Raw genomic sequence first — 22,820 nt, 5'->3', positions numbered from 1 at the left:
AGTAATGGTATTAATTGTGAAGAAAAATAGTAATAATAGTGGATTAGTAATAGTTTCCATATATCTCTTCTGGATCATTTCTTCTGGTCCAAAATGTTGTATGTAAGCCTATGTAACAACCATTGTAGGTGTTTATATCCAAACTTGCTCATACTTGCTCCTGCCCCAAAACATAATTATCCAATCCCTATGTACCTATTTACTTAATTTTATCATTTTTTATCCCTTACCCAAATCTTTTCCTTTACTTGTATTAATTCTCTATTTTCCAAAAGAAAACAAAAACAGTAAACATTTAGACTAGGGGTGCTTACGTTAGCAATATTACTGTGTTGATGAGAAGAGCAGTATAAATCATTAGGAGAGTCATCTAAAGTCTGCTCGCATTGGGGTTATATATTCAATCCTTTTATTCCAGATTTGATAAAAATTTTTCTTTTTGGATTCTCAGGGAGTAAGTCAACTTTTCCATTTTAAATATTTCCAAGATAATTTCGTGCTAATCTTCTAATGTAGGTGGTATTGGATTTAGCCACTTCCTAGTGATTGATTTCTTACTTGCCGCGAAAAGGGCCTGCAGCAACTTTATATCTTCCTTCTGTTCAAGAAACAATACATGCCCCAAATAGAGCGTCTCAATGGTCATATAAATTCAATTAAAATGGTTTCCCTTCCTAGATTTCTAAATCTTTGTCAAAATCTCCACATTTTTCTTACATCAGCTTTCTTTAAAGAATTGGATTCCATAATATTGTCTTATATCTGGAATTATAAGAATCACAGGATTTCGAAAATTCATTTACAAAAGCCCAAGTCTGAAGCAGGACTGGGATTACCTGTATTTAGACACTATTATTGGGCTGTCAATGCTGGGGCTTTAATGTTTTGGCAACGGGGGGCTCCGGATAACCTAGCCCCTGGGGCTCCCTTGTGGCTATGTATGAAGTGTAACTCTATTGTCAATTCCTCCTTGCCAGCCATGCTGTTCTCCAAGTTAGAGAGGCCTGGGACTTCAACAAGTTTGAATTTTGTTTTGAAAAATTCCATCGGAATTCTAAATCAGATTAGGAGCGTTCTGAATTTACAAGAGACCTCTGTACAAACACCAATCTGTTTGAATCACTCCTTTCTACCCTGATGGTCAAATAAAACCTACCATGCTTGGAGGGAGAAGGGTCTAGTTTCTATTGAAGACCTGTACATAGAGGGACGGTTTGCAACATTTAGTCTGCTGAAAGAGAAATTTGAGCTGCCTCATTCACACTTTTTTCATTATTTGCAAATTAGACACTACATTCAATCTAAGATTTGTAATTTTGAAATCCTTCCAGGGAAACATATGTTTTTTGATATTTTAAAGAACCCTCCTGACTCCAGGCATCTCATTTCTAAGTTTGTACGTTTGTTTGATAATTGCACTGCAGCGTCTACTGTGAAGATTAGAGACCCGGAGAGAAGAGTTGGGCATTGAATTATCTGAAGCTGCCTGGGATAAGTGTTTGTCTATGATACAGGCTTGCTCTGTTAACAGCAGGCACCAACTGATCCAGTTTAAAGTTGTCCATCATCTCCATTACTCTAAACTTAGATTGCACAGGATTTACCCTTCTGTCTCGCCAATGTGTGATAGATGCCAAGGGACGGAAGCCACGTTGTCACACACCTTTTGGTTCTGCCCATTACTGACTGGATTTTGGTCCAAATATTCGACTGGTACTTAAAGGCCTATAAAAGATCCTTCCCCTTGGAAGCTGGTCTCGCCATATTTCGCTGCTCGCAATCTACTATTTGTTTCCCTGCAGCCATACAACCGTCTCTGATGCTGGGGATGATTGTTGCCAAAAGACTTATCTTGAGGGAATGGAAATCACCTTCTCCCCCTTCCTTTCAGAGATGGATGGCTGAAATGATCTCAGTCATGCAGATGGAGAAACTTAGGTTCTCGAGAACCAATTCAATTAAAAAATTTTCGGCTATCTGGGATCCGTTTCTTGCCTACGTAGATGAGGCCAGGGGTGGATGAGCAATTTCCCCCCAGCTGATTTCTCACGGCCCTCATTTGAGATTTAATGTTTAGTATTTTTGAGCACTTGTTTTGTAGGCATCCCTCTAATGTCATGTCTTTTTTTTTGCTTATTTCTTTTTTATACATGTCTGAGCTGGTATGTTTTTGTTGATTTCATTGTTTTGTTCTTTGAAAATTTTGAAAATAAAGTATTTTAAAAAAAGGCGACTGAGGGCTAGCGAGACCCCGGGGATAAGGTCAATGGCACAATCATATGGGTGGTGCGGAGGTATAAGGAAAGGGCCCGTTGTTTACTGAATGCATGTCCCAGGTCATGGTATTCACAAGATCACAAGACAAAGGAGCAGAAGTAGGCCATTCTGCCCATCGAGTCTGCTCTGCAGTTCCCCCATGAGCTAAACTATTCACCCATCTAGTTCCAATTTCCGGCTTTTTCCCCATATCCCTTGATACCCTGACTAATTAGATACCTGTCAATCTCCTCCTTAAACACCCTCAATGATTGGGCCTCCACAGCCATATGTGGCAATGAATTCCACAAATCCATGACCCTCTGGCTAAAAAAATTTCTCCTCATCTCTGTTTTAACTGGGTACCCTCTAATTCTAAGACTATGGCCTCTTGTCCTGGACTCACCCACCAAGGGAAACAACCTTTCCACATCTACTCTGTCCAGCCCTTTCAACATTCGAAATGTTTCTATGAGATCCCCTCTCATTCTTCTATACTCTAATGAATACAATCCAAGAGCCGACAGACGCTCCTCATATGTTAGCCCCTACATTCCAGGAATCATCCTCGTAAATCTCCTCTGAACTCTCTCCAACATCAGTATATCCTTTCTAAGATCGTGGGCCCAAAAACTGCACACAGTATTCCAAATGAGGTCTCACTAATGCCCCATAGAGCCTCATCAACACCTCCTTACTCTTATACACTATTCCTCTTGAAATGAATGCCAACATAGCATTCGCTTTCCTTACCGCCAATCCAACTTGGTGGTTAACCTTTAGGGTATCCTGCACGAGGACCCCCAAGTCCCTTTGCACTTCCGATTTTTGAATTTTCTCCCCATCTAAATAATAATCTGCCGGATTATTTCTTCTTCCGAAATGTACAACCGTACATTTGTCAATGTTGTATCTCATCTGCCATTTCTTTGCCCACTCTCCTAAACTGACTAAGTCTCTCTGCAACCTTTCCGTTTCTTCAACATTTCCTGCTCCTCCACCTATCTTGGTGTCATCTGCAAACTTGGCCACAAAACCATTTAATCCATAATCCAAATCATCGATATACATCGTAAAAAGAAGCGGCCCCAACACCGACCCCTGCGGAACACCACTAGTAACCGGCAACCAATCAGAATAGGATCCCTTTATTCCCACCCTTTGCTTTCTGCCTATCGGCCAATGCTCCACCCATTTCAGTATCTTTCCTATAATTCCATGGGCTCTCATCTTATTAAGCAGCCTCATATGCGGCACCTTATCGAAGGCCTTTTGAAAATCCAAATACACAACATCCACAGCCTCTCCCTTGTCAATCTTATTCGAGATTACCTCAAAAAATTCCAATAAGTTGGTAAGGCAGGATCTTCCCTTCCTGAAACCATGCTGGCTTCGGCCTATCTTGTCATGCACCTCAAGGTATTTCATAACCTCGTCCTTGAGGATTGACTCCAATATCTTTCCAACCACCGATGTCAGACTAATAGGTCTGTAATTTTCTTTTTGCTGCCTCCTTCCTTTCTTAAATAGCGGAACTACATTTGCGACCTTCCAGTCCTCCGGAGCCATGCCAGAGTCTATTGATTCCTGGAAGATCATTTCCAATGCTTCCACCATCTCCAAAGCCACCTCCTTCAGAACCCTTGGGTGCACTTCATCCGGGCCGGGAGACTTATCTATTCTTAGTCCACTTAGCTTCCCAAGCACTTTCTCTCTAGTTATCTTGACTGTACCTAATTCTATTGCCTGATACCTCTGGCTATCAGGTATATTGCTCATGTCTTCCACTGTGAAGACTGATGCAAAATACTCACTCAGTTCCTCCGCCATCTCTTCGTTATCCATTATAATTACTCCAGCATCATTTTCAATTGGTCCCATATCTACCTTTGTCACTTTTTTTACTCTTCATATATTTAAAAAAACTCTTAGTATCCTGTTTTATGTTAATCGCCAACTTCCTTTCATAATTCATCTTTTCTTTCCTAATGACTTTCTTAGTTTCTTTCTGTACGTTTTTAAAGGTCTTCCAGCTCATTTTTCCCACTATTCTGTGGGGACTCGGGACAAATTGAAGGACTCAGGGACAAATTGAAGGACTCAGGGACAGGCGCGGTCCTGGTAGCTTCCCTGGGAGATAGGGCTGACCGTAGATGGTTGGCATGGCAAGACTGGCTCCATTTGGCTATCTTCCCGGTAGACCAGTCGACTTGGGGATTGTGTTGGGTCAGCCATGGATACCCGAGAACTACTGGGGATGGAGGGGAATGAATGAGACTGAATCGTACCTCCTCCTGATGGTTGCCAGATAGGATCAATGTCAGGGCTACAGTGGGTCACCTGAGCCAGCAGTATTCCGTCCAGGGCCCAGGCCTCCAGGGGGATGGTTAGCGGCTCGCAAGGAATTCCAGCCTGGGTGGGTATTTCTTCGTCCAGCAGGTTGCCCACAGCACCAGAATCCACCAAAGTGGATAGGGACAGGGACAGTCATTGGTAATTCATGGTAGCCGGGATCTGCATCCGAGTCTGGGGGGTTGAAGGGGGTATCGTCCGGCTCACCAGGGCCCCACTTTTCACTGGTGAGTCCTCTCTTTTGTCCACTGTATCCTGGATCAGAGAGTCCAGGCAGTCCGGGTCGTCCCTTGCTGCCAGTTCATCCTTGATCTTGTCTGAGAGACCCTGTCAAAACACCTCCCGTAGGGCCTCGTCATTCCACCCCGCGTCTGCGGCTAAGGTACGGAACTCGATGGGATACCTTGCTACGCTTCGCGAACTCTGACAAAGAGTCAGCAAGCGTTTAGCGGCTTCCTTATCGCGAATGGGTTGTTTGAAGACCTTCCTCATTTCAGCAACAAAGGAGGGGAAGGAGGAACAATCCTCTGGTGGGTTATCCCATACTGCGGTTGCCCAAGTCATGACATCCTCTCGTAACAGCCCCATGATGTACACAATCTTGGATTTATCTGAAGTGTAGGTACATGGCTGTGGCTCAAAGACCAGAGAGCATTGTAACAGGAAGGCCCGGCACTTCCCTGGGTCCCCAGCCCAGGGTTCGGGCTCAGGTACATATGGCTCTCGAGGGGACTGTGTTGCTCATCCCAGGGGTGGTGCCATGCCGAGTGGTGGGATTTGGGTAGACAGGATTCTTGGAGGGGACGGAGAATGGGAAGTGGAAACTCGGTCCACCTGTTCACTGACCTTCTGTACGTTCATGGATAGCATCCGAAGGTTTTCCGTGACCTCCCTCAGAAGTTGGTCGTGGGCACCCAGTAGGTAGACCTGGCTGGCAAGGGCCTGTTGTATGGGATCCGTGTCTGCTGGGTTCATTATGGCCAGTTCGTTCTGTTACATGAGCGTGGCGGTGGATGAACCCAAGTGCAGAACACGGGCGCGGGGGCAGAGTTAGGAGGCGTTATGGCCATAGTGAATGTAGAATCTGTTTCCAGGAGAGTCTTTACCCGAAGTCTTGCGCTTGGAGAGAATCCAGGAGCAATGCAAGACTTAGAACTGACAGTCCTAAGAACCATGAAATGAAGTTACTCACACCAGAGTCAACCAACAAACTGGCAGCTCCTTGTTGTGATCATAGGGTCTTTATCCTGCATTTTCTGATGGAAAGCAGGTGTGTGTAGTTTGTGGAACCTGGGAATGATTGGAAATTAAATGAGGGGATTGAGGCCCAATTCCTGAGGTAAATAGTAAGGTGGGGGATTGCCAGAGGGGACCATGACAAGAAAATCTGCAGATGCTGGAAATCTGAGGAATAAACACAAAATGATGGAGGAACTCGGCAGGCCAGGCAGAAAAAAGCAGAGTCGATGTTTCAGGCCAAAACCCTTCGGCAGGACCATTTTGAGTGTGCAACCCCTTTACCTTCACAGATGCTGCTAAACCACTGAGTTCCTCCAGCAACTTGTTTTTCATTCTGATCCCAGTGACATCAGTCTCCTGGCTTCGTGGAGGCTTGTGGGTCTGACTATTCATCAGTCTCCTGTCTCCATGGAGACTTGTGGGTCAGACTATTCATCAGTCTCCTGTCTCCATGGAGACTTGTGGGTCAGACTATTCATCAGTCTCCTGTCTCCATGGAGACTTGTGCTTCAGACTATTCATCAGTCTCTCTCCTTCCTCTTTGTCAATAGACAATAGACAATAGGTGCAGGAGTAGACCATTCGGCCCTTCAAGCCAGCACTGCCATTCACTGTGATCATGGCTGATCATCCACAATCAGTATCCAGTTCCTGCCTTATCCCCATAACCTTTGATTCTGCTATCTTTAAAAGCTCTATCCATCTCTTTCTTGAAAGCATCCAGAGATTTGGCCTCCACAGCCTTCTGGGGCAGAGCATTCCACATATCCACCACTCTCTGGGAGAAAAAGTTTTTCCTCAACTCCGTTCTAAATGGCCTACCTCTTATTCTTAAACTGTGGCCTCTGGTTCTGGACTCACCCATCAGCAGGAACATGCTTCCTGCCTCCAGCATGTCCAATCCCTTAATAATCTTATATGTTTCAATAAGATCCCCTCTCTCAGCCTTCTAAATTCCAGAGTACACAAGCCCAGTCACTCCAATCTTTCAACATATGACAGTCCCGCCATCCCGGGAATTAACCTTGTGAACCTACGCTGCACTCCCTCAATAGCAAGAATGTCCTTCCTCAAATTTGGAGACCAAAACCACATACAGTACTCCAGGTGTGTTCTCAACAGGGCTCTGTGCAACTGCAGAAGGACCTCTTTGCTCTTATACTTAATTCCCCTTGTTATGAAGGCCAGCATGCCATTAGCTTTCTTCACTGCCTGCTGTACTTGCATGCTTGCTTTCAATGACTGATGTACAAGAACACCTGCATCTTGTTGTACTTCCCCTTTTCCTAATTTGACTCCATTTAGATAACAATCTGCCTTCCCATTCTTACCACCAAAGTGGATAACCTCACATTTATCCACATTAAACTGCATCTGCCATGCATCTGCCCACTCACCCAGCCTGTCCAAGTCACCCTGCATTCTCATAACATCCTCCTCACATTTCACACTGCCACCCAGCTTTGTGTCATCAGCAAATTTGCTAATGTTACTTTTAATTCCCTCATCTAAATCATTAATATATATTGTAAACAGTTGCGGTCCCAGCACTGAACCCTGCGGTACCCCACTGGTCACGGCCTGCCATTCCGAAAGGGACCCGTTAATCGCTACTCTGTGTTTTCTGTCAGCCAGTCAATTTTCAATCCATGTCAGTACTCTCCCCCCAATACCATGTGCCCTAATTTTGCCCACTAATCTCCTATGTGAGACTTTATCAAAGGCTTTCTGAAAGTCCAGGTACACTACATCCACTGGCTCTCCCTTGTCCATTTTCATAGTTACATTCTCAAAAAATTCCAGAAGATTAGTCAAGCACGATTTCCCCTTCGTAAATCCATGCTGACTCCGACCGATCCTGTTACTGCTATTCAGATATCCAGATTGTCCTTGCTGCCCATCATGGAATTTTATCTCAGTCTAGATTTTATCCCACTACCTCCCCACATTAAACTTACCCATGAAGCATACCTTCCATTCATTACCAACTTCTCTTCGAGCACTGAATGTTAGCAAATTTGACAGGACTGATCTTCCACCTATTAAACCTCCAACATTACCCCTCTCATAGACCAACCACTAACCACTCCCCCTACAGCCCACACCGAACTTCAAGATTCCCACGATCATTGTAATTGAGTTTCTCCATCACCAGCCTACCTTTCCTATTTACAAATCCTTGTTAGCATTTCCTAAGTCAGTGGGAAATTTGATGTTTGAATGTCTGGGTTCCTAGTCCTGTTACAGTAGTGAAGCAGTTTTGGTCACCCTCCTACAGGAGAGGTGCCATCAGCTGGAAAGTGTGCACAGGAGAATTGAGGATGTTGCCAGGACCTATAGAGTCATAGAAAAGTACAGCACAGAAACAGGCCCTTTGGCCCACCTAGTCTATGCTGAACCATTTAAACTGCCTACTCCCACTGACCTGCACCTGGACCATAGCCCTCATTCCCCTACCATCCATGTACCTATCCAAACTCCCCTTAAACATTGAAATCGGGCTCGCATGCACCACTTGTGCTGGCACTTCGATGCAGACTCTCACGACCCTCTGAATGAACAAGTTTCCTCTTAAACTTTCACCTTAAACTTTCCACCTTTCACCTTTCCAGTTTAAGATGGTGCTACCAAAGGCACGAAACAGCTCACTAGCAGTTCAAAAGCAAAGGAATTCAATTAAAACCATTGTTAATAACACCCTATTTTAAATAAATTGTGGTAAACTACCAACACAAGCAATGAAGAAGTGAGTGAAGGCAAAGCAAATTCACGGGATGTAGAACATAGAATAGTACAGCACAGTACAGGCCCTTCGGTCCACAATGTTGTGCCGACCCTCAAACCCTGCCTCCCATATAAGCCCCCACCTCAGATTCCTCCATATACCTGTCTAGTAGTCTCCTAAACTTCATTAGTGTATCTGCCTCCACCACTGACTCAGGCAGTGCATTCCACGCACCAACCTGTCTCTGAGTAAAAAACCTTCCTCTAATATCCCTCTTGAACTTCCCACCCCTTACCTTAAAGCCATGTCCTCTTGTATTGAGCAGTGGTGCCCTGGGGAAGAGGCGCTGGCTATCCACTCTATCTATTCCTCTTATTATCTTGTACACCTCTATCATGTCTCCTCGCATCCTCCTTCTCTCCAAAGAGTAAAGCCCTAGCGCTGTAAAATCAATACACTTGGAGTTGGAGCCGTGTTGGTTGGAGTGAATGATTCGGAGGGGAGAAGACGGGTCAGAGGAGTTCCAATGTCCATCTAACTAACCCGGGTATGAGGATGGATCGCTCTAAGCACTGAGCCAAATTGGAGAAGTCAAGAATGGCTTCTTCGGCAGCTAAACCTAGGCCCGTAGTGATTCACCAGTAGCAGGGCCCAGGTTCTAGTGCAAGTTTCCAACAACTTCAACCACTGAGGTTCGGAGGTTCAAAGGAGTTTTTTGTGGGTTAATATATTCTTTTACTTTCTTATGAACGTGTTTTTTTATTCTCTGCACATTACGTGTTAGACAGACTTTTTTCAAATGTATGGGGTTAGTGTTTGTGTTTCTTTGTTTCATGGCTGCCTGTTAGGAGACAAATTTCGAGGTTGTATGATGTATGCATACTTTGATAATAAAATGTACTTTGAATTGAAACACTGGCTTAGATAGTCTGGGGGGTTTCTCTCTCCGCGATGCTAAGGCTGTGAGACTGCTCCTGGTTGCTGTGCTTTGTGTCTGTGAACTTTACAGCTATTTACCCTGTTAAAATGATGAAGGGAATACTGAGGCTTTGGGCCTACTCTGGGCTGTTCCAGGGATTTGGATCTAAAGACTCAATTTGATTCGGAATGCTGTTGTTGTTGCTCGCTTCTCTTGTTTATATGATTTGTTTTGGTGTTTATTTTTCTCTTTCTCTCTGGGCACTGGGGAGTTGGTCTCACTTTCTTCAATTGGGTTCTTTCAAGTTCCTTGCTTTGTGACTGCCTGTAAGCAAACAAATCTCAACGTTGTATAATTTCTACATTCTTTGATTATAAATGCATTTTGAAACTTTGATCTTTGAAACTTAACCCATGATCTCTATTTGTCAATCCACCCAGCCTCAGTGGAAAAAAACCTACTTGTATTTACCCTATCTATACCCACCATTATTTTGTATAGCTCTGTCAAATCTCCCCCGAAACTTCTATGTTCCAAGGAATAAAGTCCTAACTTGTTCAAACTTTCCTTATAACTCAGATCCTCCAATATCCTTGCAAATTTTCTCTGCACTCTTTCAACCTTATTTACATCTTTTCTGTTGGTAGGTGACCAAAACTGCACACAGTACTCCAAATTGAGCCTCACCAATTTCGTATACAAGTTCAACCTAACATCCCACTCCTGTACTCAATATATTGATTTAAGAAGACCAATGTGCCAAAAGGTTTCTTTATGACCCTCTCTTACTGTGACACCTCTTTCAATGAATTTTGTACCTGTAATCCCAGAGCCCCTTTGTTTTACCACACTCCGCAGTGCTCGACCATTCCCTGTGTAAGACCTGCCCTGGTTGGTCCTCCCAAAGTGCATCACCAAGCACTTGTCGCATTAACCTCCATCTGCCATTTTTCAGCCCATTTTTCCAGCTGGTCCAGATCCCCCTGCAAGCAATGATAGCCTTCCTCGCTGTCCACAACACCGCCACGATGGGTGTCAGCCGCAAATTTACTGATCCAGTGAATCACATTAACATAGTTGTTGACATAGATGACAAACAACAACAGACCCAGCACCGATCCCTGCAGAAATAAATTTTCAACACAGATTATAGTTCAAAAATAGTAGCAAAACCTCCAGCTCCTGGCATTAATATAATGAAAAGTACTCTTTCAAATTATTTACATCTTTCCTGCAGGTAGGTGACCAAAACTGCACACAGTACTCCAAATTAGACCTTACCACAGTTTTAGACAACTTCAACCTAAGCATCTCCTGTACTCAGTACATTGATTTATGAAGGCCAATGTGACAAAAGCTTTCTTTATGACCCTATCTACCCATGACACCACTTTCCTTGGATTATGGACCTGTATTCCCAGATCCCTTTGTTCTACCACACTCCTCAGTGCCCTACCATGCACTCCCAATCCTGGTGTCATCTGCATATTTACTGATCCAGTTAACCACATTATCATCCTGATCAGTGATATTGATGAGAAACAACGGACCCAGTGTTGATCCTGTGACACTCCACTAGTCACAGGCCTCCAGTCAGAGAGGAAACCACTGTTTGGCTTCTCCCACAAAGCCAATGTCCAATCAATTTACTATCTCATCCTGAAAGCCAGGTGTCTGAACCTTTCTGACCAACCTCCCATGTAGGACCATGTCAAATGTCTTGCTAAGGTCCATGTAGATAACATCCACATCCACTGCCTTGCCTTCATCAGCTTCCCTGCAGATCTTGGACAATCTCACCTGGTCCAGGAACACCACTGGGATTGTGAAACGGGCCCAGCAACTTTCTGTGGAAGCTTAAACAAGCATCATTCCCCACTAACATCTTAACTACATTCTACAGAGGCGTGGTTGAGAGTGTGCTGACCTTTTGCATCACAACCTGGTACTCCAGCTGCAGTGCTGTCGACAAAAAAGCCTTGCAGAGGGTGGTTAGGGGAGCAGAGAAGGTTATTAGGGTCTCCATACCTTCTGTCCAAGACCTCTCAGAGTCGATGCCTCCAGAAGACACGGTACATCATTAAAGACCCCTCACACCCTCCCCATGAACTGTTTGTTCTTCTGCCATTAGGCAAACGTTACAGGAGCATCAAAACTAAAACCACAAGGCTACTAAACAGCTTCCTCCCACAGGCAGTCAGACTGCTAAATAGCTGCTCTACCTGACTGTGCTTTTGGACACTTTTAACTTGCACTGGACACTTATAACTTGATTTTAACTGACATGCGGCTGTTGTGTTTTACTATTTATTGTTATGTTTATTACTTAGTGTTGCGTTTGCTATGTTATGAATGCACTGCTCCTGGGAAATGCTGTCTCATTCTGCCCTGCAGAGCTGATGTACGGTTTGAATGACAATAAAGTTTTTTTGAATCTTTGAATCTTTGTATGAACTGCAAAGAGAGGTTGGGCAAAATTGGATTGTCTTATCTGGAGTGTCAGAGCCTGAGGGTGGATACCCGACAGAAGTTTATAAAATTATGAGAGGAGTAGATAGGGTAGACAGTAAGTCTTTTTCCCAGGGTGGAAATGTCAAAAACTAGAGGCTGTAGCTTGAAGGTCAATGGGTAAAAGTTTAAAGGAGATGTGCAGGGCAAATTATTTTACAGAGTGCCAAGTGTCTGGGCTGCCAGGGGTGGGAGAGGCATTTAAAAGGCATTCAGACAGGCAGAAGAATCTGCAGGGAATGGAGGGATATGGATCACGTTCAGGCAGAAGGGATGAGTTTGATTTGGTATCATGTTCAGCACAGATACTCTGCCTCAGGGCCGGTTCCTGTGCTGTACTGTTCTACGTGAAAATCCTGAGGGTCTTGACAGAGTGTCAATTGTTCAAAGTTCAAAGTCAATTTTATTATCAATGTACATAAATATCATTATATACAACCCTGAGATTCATTATCTTGTGTGCTTGCCCTGCAATTCTCTAGAATAGTAACTATAACAGGATCAATGAAAGATCAACCACAGTGCAGAAGACAACAACAGCACAAATGCAAATAAATAACAAGTACATGAGATAGTGAGATAGAGTTATTGTAAGTGAGATCATTGGTTGTGGGAACATTTCAAGATGGGACAAGTGAAGTTGAGTGTAGTTATCCTCTTTTGTTCAAGAGCCTGGTGGTTGAGGGGTAGTAACTGTTCTTGAACCTGGTGGTGCGAGTCCTGAGGCTCTTGTACCTTCTACCTGATGGCCACAGTGAGAAGAGAGCATGACCTGGTTGGTGGGAATCCCTGATGATGGGTGCTGCTTTCCTACGACAGTGTTTCATGTAGATGTGCTCAATGGTTCAGAGGGCTTTACCCGCCATGAATCTGTTACTTTGGGTCGGGTTTTCTATTCAAAGTCATTAGTATTTCCATACCAGGCTATGATGCAGCCAATCAATAAACTCTCCACTACACATCTATAGAAGTGTCGAAGTTAGAAATAGAAGTTGTCAAAGTTTTAGATGTCATGCTGAATCTCTGCCAACTGCTGAGGAAATGGTACAGGCACTGCCAGGCTTTCTTCAGAATTGCATTTACATGCTGGACCCAGGACAGGTCCTCTGAAATAGTAGCACCCAGGAATTTAAAACTGCTGACCCTCCCCACCTCTGATCCTCTGATGAGGACTGGCTCATGGACCTCTGGTTTCCTTCTCCTGAAGTCTGTCATCAATTCCTTGATCTTTCTGACATTGAGTGAGAGGTTGTTGTCATGACACCACTCAGCCAGATTTTCAATCTCCCTCCTTTATGCTGATTCATCAACACTTTGATTTGGCCTGTGACAGTGGTGTTGTCAGCAAACCTGAATGTGGCATTGGAACTGTGCTCAGCCACACAGTCATCAGTGTAAAGCAGGTAGAGCAGGGTCTAAGCTCACAGCCCTGTGGTACACCTGTGCTGATGGAGGTCATGGAGGAGATGTTGTTGCCAATCTGAACTGACTGGGGTTTACAAGTGAAGGAATTCAGGATCCACTTGCACAGGGAGGTATTGAGGCCAAGGTCTTGTAGCTTATTGATTAGATTTGAGGGGACGATGGTATTGAATGCTGAGCTGTAGATAATAACAAACATCCTGATGTCTGCATCTTTGCTGTCCAGATATTCCAGGATTAAGTGAAGAGCCAATGAGATGGATGGCATCTGCTGTAGACCTGTTGCTCCAGAAGGCAAATTGGAGAGGATCCAAGTCACCTCTCAGGCAGGAGCTGATATGTTTCATCACCAACCTCTCAAAACACATCATCACTGTCGATGTACCTCAGTACAACTGGGCGATAGTCATTGAAGCAGGTTACCACGCTCTTCTTGAGCACCAATATAAATGAAGCCTGCTTGATACAGGTGGTACCACACAGTGCCAAACCAAGGGATAGACGTGAAAGAAAAGGAGGTGGGGTAGCATTGCTGGTTAGAGAGGATATTAACGGAATAGAAAGGAAGGACATTAGCCGGGAGGATGTGGAATCGATATAGGTAGAGCTGCATAACACTAAGGGGCAGAAAACGCTGGTGGGAGTTGTGTACAGGCCACCTAGCACTAGTAGTGAGGTTGGGAATGGTATTAAACAGGAAATTATAAATGTGTGCAATAAAGAAACAGTAGTTATAATGGGTGACGTCAATCTACATATAGATTGGATGAACCAAATTGGTAAGGGTGCTGAGGAAGAGGATTTATTGGAATGTATGCGAGATGGTTTTTTGAACCAACATGTCCAGGAACCAACTGGAGAGCAGGCTATTCCAGACTGGGTATTGAGCAAACGGGACCTTTTCAGAATGGCAGGCAGTGACTAGTGGGGTACCGCAAGGCTCAGTGCTGGGACCCCAGTTGTTTACAATATATATTAATGATTTAGATGAGGGAATTAAATGCAGCATCTCCAAGTTTGCAGATGACACAAAGCTGGGCGGCAGTGTTAGCTGTGAGGAGGATGCTAAGAGGATGCAGGGTGACTTGGATAGGTTAGGTGAGTGGGCAAATTCATGGCAGATGCAATTTCATGTGGATAAATGTGAAGTTATCCACCTTGGTGGCAAAAACAGGAAAACAGATTATTATTTGAATGGTGGCCGACTAGGAAAAGGGGAGGTGCAACAAGACCTGGGTGTCATTATACACCAGTCATTGAAAGTGGGCATGCAGGTACAGCAGGCGGTGAAAAAGGCGAATGGTACGCTGGCATTCATAGCAAGAGGATTCGAGTACAGGAGCAGGGAGGTACTACTGCAGTTGTACAAGACCTTGGTGAGACCACACCTGGAGTATTGTGTGCAGTTTTGGTCCCCTAATCTGAGGAAAGACATTCTTGCCATAGAGGGAGTACAAAGAAGGTTCACCAGATTGATTCCTGGGATGGCAGGACTTTTATATGATGAAACACTGGATCGACTAGGCTTATACTCGTTGAAATTTAGAAGATTGAGGGGGGGATCTTATTGAGACATATAAAATCCTAAAGGGATTGGACAGGCTAGATGCAGGAAGATTGTTCCCGATGTTGGGGAAGTCCATAATGAGGGGTCACAGTTTGAGGATAAAGGGGTAGCCTTTAAGGACCGAGATTAAGAAAAACTTCTTCACACAGAGAGCGGTGAATCTCTGGAATTCTCTGCCACAGGAAACAGTTGAGGCCAGTTCATTGGCCATATTTAAGAGGGACTTAGATATGGCCCTTATGGCTAAAGGGATCAGGGCGTATCGGGGGAAGGCTGGTACAGGGTTCTGAGTTGGATGATCAGCCATGATCATACTGAATGGCGGTGCAGGCTCGAAGGGCCGAATGGCCTACCCCTGCATCTATTTTCTATGTTTCTATGTTAAAGATCTCAGTGAACACATGAGCCAGTTGATCGGCATTTTAGTACGTTGCCAGTTACCCAGTCCAGTCCAGATGGTTTCCTTCGATTCACCCTTCTGAAGACAACCCGAACTTTAGATCATCGGATCATCGAGGGATGTGAGAGTTTGTGATGGTTCTTCCATGTCCTGATAGTCAATGTGAGCAGAGAAGACATTGAGCTCCTCTGGAAGTGAAACTCTGCTGTCTCCCATGTCACTTGATTTAACTTTATAAGAGGTGATAGCATTCAAACCCTGCCACAGCTGTTGAGGATCCCATCGTTGATTCGAGTTTGGTTTGAAACTTCACGTCAGTGTCTTCAGATCTTCTGCCTCCTCCTTGATCTTAATGAGACGAGGGCATATCCTGGGTGATGGGGGGGCCTTAATGGTCGATGCCGTCTTTTTGAGGCATCCTTTAAAACATTTCCTGGATGCTGGGGAGGCTGGTGCCCAGGGTGGAGCTGACTGAGTTTACAACTTTCTACAGCTCATTCCGATCCTGTACACTGACCCCTCACACCAGACGGTGAAGCAACCAGTTAGAAAGCTCTTCACAGTGCATTGGTAGAAAGTTGTTTGTGACTTTGGTGACATATCAGTTGTCCTCAAATTCCTCAAGAAATATAGCCGCTGCCGTGCCTTCTTTGTAATTGTATGAAGATGTTGGTCCAGGACAGATCTTCAGAGATGTTGGCCCCCAGCAACTTGAAACTGCTCACCCTCAGCAAGCTGTTTACTGTCTACCTGTGCTGCACACTACATGCACTCTGAATTATATTTTATTTATGTATTTGTGGTAATATTTTGTTTTCTGTGCTGTCAGTGATATGTGTTTTGTGGGTGCACCGTGGTCTGGAGGAATATTTGTTTTGTTTGGTTGTATTATGTACAGTCAGATGACAATAAACTTGAACTTGAACGTCTCCTATTTAACTGAAGATAATTTTATCTCTTGTATAGTCAGTTCACTCGACAATAAATGTGACATTCAGTTACCTTCTCTAATTACTTGCTGAAGCTGAAATTGAGACAGTTACTAATGATACCCAGTGAACCAGCTCCCTCTGCATCTGCAGCCTCTCCCCATTTCAATAATACACTCCTTCATTTTCCCTGACAAAATGAACAATTCCACATTCTGCCACCTTACACTCCATTTGTCAATGATTTGCCCATTCTCATCACTTTGGACCCTCCACATGTCCTTATCACAATTTACTTTCCTACTTATGCTTGCGCCAAATTTAACCACCATATCATTGGTACCTTCATCTCCCACAGCAGGAACATTACAGAAAATTATGAAAATCTCTGTTCCCAGAAACAAACACAGCAGCATCCACTTTTACATCCTGACACCCAGAAAAGACCCATTTATGCCGACTGTCTTCTTCCTGTTTTACTTTCTCCACAATAACCTTTGATATGACACCATAGTAAAAGTTCACTGGAAATCTAAACACGCCAGATCCACCCTTACCCACAGCACGTTATTACTGTAAAAAGAGGCAAGAGATCAAACATGATATCCCTCTCACTAAACCACATTGATGTTTACTGTTTTAGGTGTCCTGTTATTAAGCCTAATGATTAAAATCTCATCTGTGCTCTCAGAACCTGCTAAAACTTTATCCCTCACATTCCCTGACCCAGTTCTACAGCAGTTTAGTCCAGATGCATTTGAGATTTCTTCACTTCTCTAACTCTTCTCCTGTGAACTCCTGATCTTCATCACTCCACCACTGGTGTGTGTGCTTTGATTTACCACAAAGACCAAACTCTGAGTTTCCCTGTCTGAAACTCTGCACTTGTGCTCCTCCTTTCAAACCGAACTCTATGTTCAGTCCAGGGTCACCTGCATCATTATTGTTCCCTGCAGATTGCTGACATATTATTTTGCAATTTGTCTCTGAAGCTTCACAGTACTTTTCATTATATTAATGCCAGGAGCTGGAGGTTTTGCAACTATTCTTGAACGATAATCTGTGTTGAAAGTTTATTTCTGAAGTGGACTTGGCCAGGAAGTTCCTGAATGAGGACATGAGGAAGGAATAACAATATTTTGATGTTTTATAAGCTGGAAATGAACTTGGGGGTAAAAGCCACAGAGCTGAAAGCTGCTTTTGAATGAAAATGTTGTTGTAAGTATCCAAGAGAGACACAGGGGAGACGAGTCCTACTCCTTCCCAACCTTGCCACTACCAGGATCATGGGGGAAACTTTCCCTCGGTCCTCAGCTCCAAACTGATTCTATGTTACATTGAAGTTCAACACAATGTGAAACACAAATGCATTGAGTCAGCTCCTCTCAGGGTCCCTTCTATTAAAGACCCTCCGGAGTCAGTTCAGAGACAATTCCCAAATATCTCCAGGCATTCTGTGTCACTGCGAAACATCAGCTCATAACTGGAATGAACAGGACAACTTCAACCAATTGTAGAGGATTGGAAGAGTTGGGACAGGGTGTTGATAATTCAGACGAGATTTAATTTGAAAACAACAGGAATTCTGCAGATGCTGGAAATTCAAGCAACTTGGATGTGTGTTGCAGAGATTTAATTTGATATCTTTTTCTTTTGAAAATATGTCACATTTCACTTGCTTGAAAATTTATAACCAAGTGTGTATTAAACAATGACAGATACCTTTCAGTAATTCCCTGATCTCGGTCACAAATCGAAGTTCATTGATATAAAATGCAGAAAGCTGCAATCCTATGATCATCACAGCAATCACTACAAAGTCCAGCGGTGAAAAGCCTGCAATTAAAAATAAATCAAATAAGCAAACATGTAACAAAACTCCAGGGAAATGTCAATGAAAACTTCCAGTGGTTGCAACAACCAAACTCTTACACTGATGTCCCAGTGAAGGGAACATACCAGTGTGCCAACCTGTGACCCAGACCTTCACCAGCAGACCCTGTATAGATTAACAAGACACTGAACTGCAATGCCAGGCAAGAATGACTAACTCACAGTGCCCACTCTATTTTCCACGTGGGTCTCCAGCCCAGTCTTTACATGTCACCTGCTGCCAATTTCTGCACTGGCTGCTCCTTCTGGTTCCAATAGCCAGACCTTAAGGAGTTCATTAAGGTCCATAGTTTCTTCCTCCCAACATCGACAACAGTTGATTTTGGAGAAACGCATGAGTTTCACATAAAGTTGCTGACATTTTCATTCCAATTCTGACCAGTTTCCGTAGAATCTGTTGCTCATAACTGGAGCTCGATGCCAGTTCTTCACTGGTGGAAATTCCTCACTGACTGCATTCAATGTGATTGCAACCTAATTACCCTCATTTCATGATGGAGTCAACAGTCCATCAGAGAAGAAAAAGCTGTACATGGCATTCATCGAACACTCAGACATGTCAGTCACTGTCACCAGCTCCATCACTCCAGATGTTTGTGTTGGAACGTCAGATGGTGAACAGAGGAAGGAAACAGGAGTGTTTCTGACAGCTGCTTTCACTCTGCATATCTATTCACTGATGTACATAGACTGAACAATTCAGACAAATTCTGTGAATGGGAGCCACAGTGAAAATCAACTTTAACTATGCCCACCATCTTGGTGAATCTTTTCTGCACTCTTTCCAGTCTAATCACATTCTGACAGGCTGCATCACTGTCTGGTATGAGGGGTGGGGATAAGCTACTGCACAGGACCGAAAGAAGCTGCAGAGGGTTGTAAGTTTAGTCGGCTCCATCCTGGGTACCAGCCTACAAAGTACCCAGGACATCTTCAAGGAACAGTGTCTCAGAAAGGTAGCGTCCATTATTAAGGACCTCCAGCATCCAGGCCATGCCCTTTTCTCACTGATACCATCAGGTAGGAGGTACAGAAGCCTGAAGGCACACACTCAGTGATTCAGGAACAGCTTCTTCCCCTCTGCCATCCGATTCCTCAACGGACATTGAGTCCTTGAACACGACTTTACTTTTTTGACATATAATATTTCATTTTTTACATGATTTTTAATCTATTCAATATACATATACTGTAATTCACTTATTTATTTATTACTATTATAATTTTCTTCTATATTATATATTGCATTGAACTGCCGCTAAGTTAACATATTTCAGGACACATGCCGGTGATAATAAACCTGATTCTGATTATGTAATATTCATTTATGTAATATTTATTTATGTCTGCAAGATTGGAACATAATACTCCAGGTGTGGCCTGACTAAAGATTGTACATGTGTAATGTGACGTCCCAACCTTGTACTCAATGCCCTACCGATGAAGGCAAGCACAACATTCACCTTCTTTACAATCCTGTCTGTCTGTGTCACCACTTCCAGGGAACTATGTACTTGTCCTAAGTTAATTACCATCTGCCATTCCTATGCCCACTGACACAGATGATCTTGGTCTTGTTCTACACTTAGACAACTTTCTTCACTGTCCACTATCGCACCAATTTTAACATAGAACATACAACATAGAACATAGAATAGTGCAGGCCCTTCGGCCCACAATGTTGTGCTGACCCTCAAACCCTGCCTCCCATATAAGCCCCCACCTTAGATTCCTCCATATACCTGTCTAGTAGTCTCTTAAACTTCACTAGTGTATCTGCCTCCACCACTGACTCAGGCAGTGCATTCCACGCACCAACCACTCTCTGAGTAAAAAACCTTCCTCTAATATCCTCCTTGAACTTCCCACTCCTTACCTTAAAGCCATGTCCTCTTGTATTGAGCAGTGGTGCCCTGGGGAAGAGGCGCTGGCTATCCACTCTATCTATTCCTCTTATTATCTTGTACACCTCTATCATGTCTCCTCTCATCCTCCTTCTCTCCAAAGAGTAAAGCCCTAGCTCCCTTAATCTCTGATCATAATGCATACTTTCTAAACCAGGCAGCATCCTTGTAAATCTCCTCTGTACCCTTTCCAATGCTTCCACATCCTTCCTATAGTGAGGTGACCAGAACTGGACACAATACTCCAAGTGTGGCCTAACCAGAGTTTTATAGACCTGCATCATTACATCGCGACTCTTAAACTCTATCCCAGAACTTATGAAAGCTAACACCCCATAAGCTTTCTTAACTACCCTATCCACCTGTGAGGCAACTTTCAGGGATCTGTGGACATGTATCCCGAGATCCCTCTGCTCCTCCACACTACCAAGTATCCTGCCATTTACTTTGTACTCTGCCTTGGAGTTTGCCCTTCCAAAGTGTACCACCTCACACTTCTCCGGGTTGAATTCCATCTGCCACTTCTCAGCCCACTTCTGCATCCTATCAATGTCTCTCTGCAATCTTTGACAATCCTTTACACTATCTACAACACCACCAACCTTTGTGTCGTCTGCAAACTTGCCAACCCACCCTTCTACCCCAACATCCAGGTTGTTAATAAAAATCACGAAAAGTAGAGGTCCCAGAACAGATCCTTGTGGACACCAGAAGTCACAATCCTCCAATCTGAATGTACTACCTCCACCACCACCCTCTGCCTTCTGCAGGCAATCCAATTCTGAATCCACCTGGGCAAACTTCCCTGGATCCCATGCCTTCTAACTTTCTGAAGAAGCCTACCGTGTGGAACCTTGTCAAATGCCTTACTAAAATCCATATAGATCACATCCACTGCACTACCCTCATCTATATGCCTGGTCACCTCCTCAAAGAACTCTATCAGGATTGTTAGACACGATCTGCCCTTCACAAAGCCATGCTGACTGTCCCTGATCAGAACATGATTCTCTAAATGCCTATAGATCCTATCTCTAAGAATCTTTTCCAACAGCTTTCCCACCACAGGTGGAAGGCTCACTGGTCTATAATTACCCGGACTATCCCTACTACCTTTATTGAACAAGGGAACAACATTTGCCTCCCTCCAATCCTCCGGTACCATTCCCGTGGACAACGAGGACATAAAGATCCTAGCCAGAGGCTCAGCAATCTCTTCTCTCGCCTCGTGGAGCAGCCTGGGGAATATTCCGTCAGGCCCCGGGGACTTATCTGCCCTAATGTATTTTAACAACTCCAACACATCCTCTCCCTTAATATCAACATGCTCCAGAACATCAACCTCACTCATATTGTCCTCACCATCATCAAGTTTCCTCTCATTGGTGAATACGGAAGAGTTCATTGAGGACCTCTCTCACTTCCACAGCCTGCAGGCATATCTTCCCACCTTTATCTCTAATCGGTCCTACCTTCACTCCTGTCATCCTTTTTTTCTTCACATAATTGAAGAATGCCTTGGGGTTTTCCTTTACCCTACTCGCCGAGGCCTTCTCATGCCCCCTTCTTGCTCTTCTCAGACCCTTCTTAAGCTCCTTTCTTGTTTCCCTATATTCCTCAATAGACCCAGCTGATCCTTGCTTCCTAAACCTCATGTATGCTGCCTTCTTCCTCCTGACTAGATTTTCCACCTCACTTGTCACACATGGTTCCTTCACCCTACCATTCTTTATCTTCCTCACCAGGACAAATTTATCACTAACATCCCGCAAGAGATTTCTAAACATCGACCACATGTCCATAGTACATTTCCCTGCAAAAACATCATCCCAATTCACACCCGCAAGTTCTAGCCTTATAACCTCATAATTTGCCTTTCCCAATTAAAAATTTTCCTGTCCTCTTTGATTCTATCCTTTGCCATGATAATTATAAAGGCCAGGGAGCGGTGGTCACTGTCCCCCAGATGCTCACCCATTGAGAGATCTGTGACCTTACCCGGCTCATTACCTAGTACTAGATCTAGTATGGCATTCCCCCTGGTCGGCCTGTCCACATACTGTGACAGGAATCCATCCTGGACACACTTAACAAGTGTGCCCCATCTAAACCCTTGGAACTAATCAGGTGCCAATCAATATTAGGGAAGTTAAAGTCACCCATGATAACAACCCTGTAATTTTCGCACCTTTCCAAAATCTGCCTCCCAATCTTCTCCTCTGTATCTCTGCTGCTACCAGGGGGCCTATAGAATACCCCCAGTAGAGTAACTGCTCCCTTCCTGTTCCTGACTTCCACCCATATTGACAAAAGAAGGATCCTGCTACATTCCCCACCCTTTCTGTAGCTGTAATAGTATCGCTGACCAGTAATGCCACCCCTCCTCCCCTTTTTTCGCCCTCTCTTTCCCTTATTAAAGCACTGAAATCCAGAAATATTGAGAATCCATTCCTGCCCTAGTGCCAGCCAAGTCTCTGTAATGGCCACTACATCATAATTCCATGTATGTATCCAAGCTCTCAGTTCATCACCTTTGTTCCTGATGCTTCTTGCATTGAGGTACACACATTTCAGCCCTTCTACCTTACTGTCTTTACACCATTTATTCTGCTTCTCTTTCCTCAAAGCCTCTCTGTATGTTAGATCTGGCTTTACTCCATGCACTTCTTTCCCTGCTCTATCGCTCTGGGTCCCATCCCCCTCGCA

The 22,820-nt window shown here is 44.0% G+C and overlaps 1 protein-coding gene across 5 annotated transcripts in view; it reads right to left on the bottom strand.

Annotated features, from left to right (window-relative positions):
- LOC134346678 (uncharacterized) overlaps positions 1–22,820 on the bottom strand; it is a 213,327-nt gene that overhangs the window by 93,306 nt on the left and 97,201 nt on the right. For all 5 annotated transcript variants that reach the window (XM_063048178.1, XM_063048179.1, XM_063048180.1 and 2 more), the window contains one exon: positions 18,040–18,153. In XM_063048178.1, the coding sequence (XP_062904248.1) occupies positions 18,040–18,153 (114 nt within the window). The remainder of the gene's footprint in view (positions 1–18,039; positions 18,154–22,820) is intronic.

This window comes from Mobula hypostoma, chromosome 5, assembly GCF_963921235.1.
Source record: "Mobula hypostoma chromosome 5, sMobHyp1.1, whole genome shotgun sequence".
NCBI lineage: Eukaryota > Metazoa > Chordata > Chondrichthyes > Myliobatiformes > Myliobatidae > Mobula > Mobula hypostoma.
The sequence above is the reverse complement of the archived record's forward strand: the minus strand, read 5'-3'. Positions and strand labels throughout refer to the sequence as shown.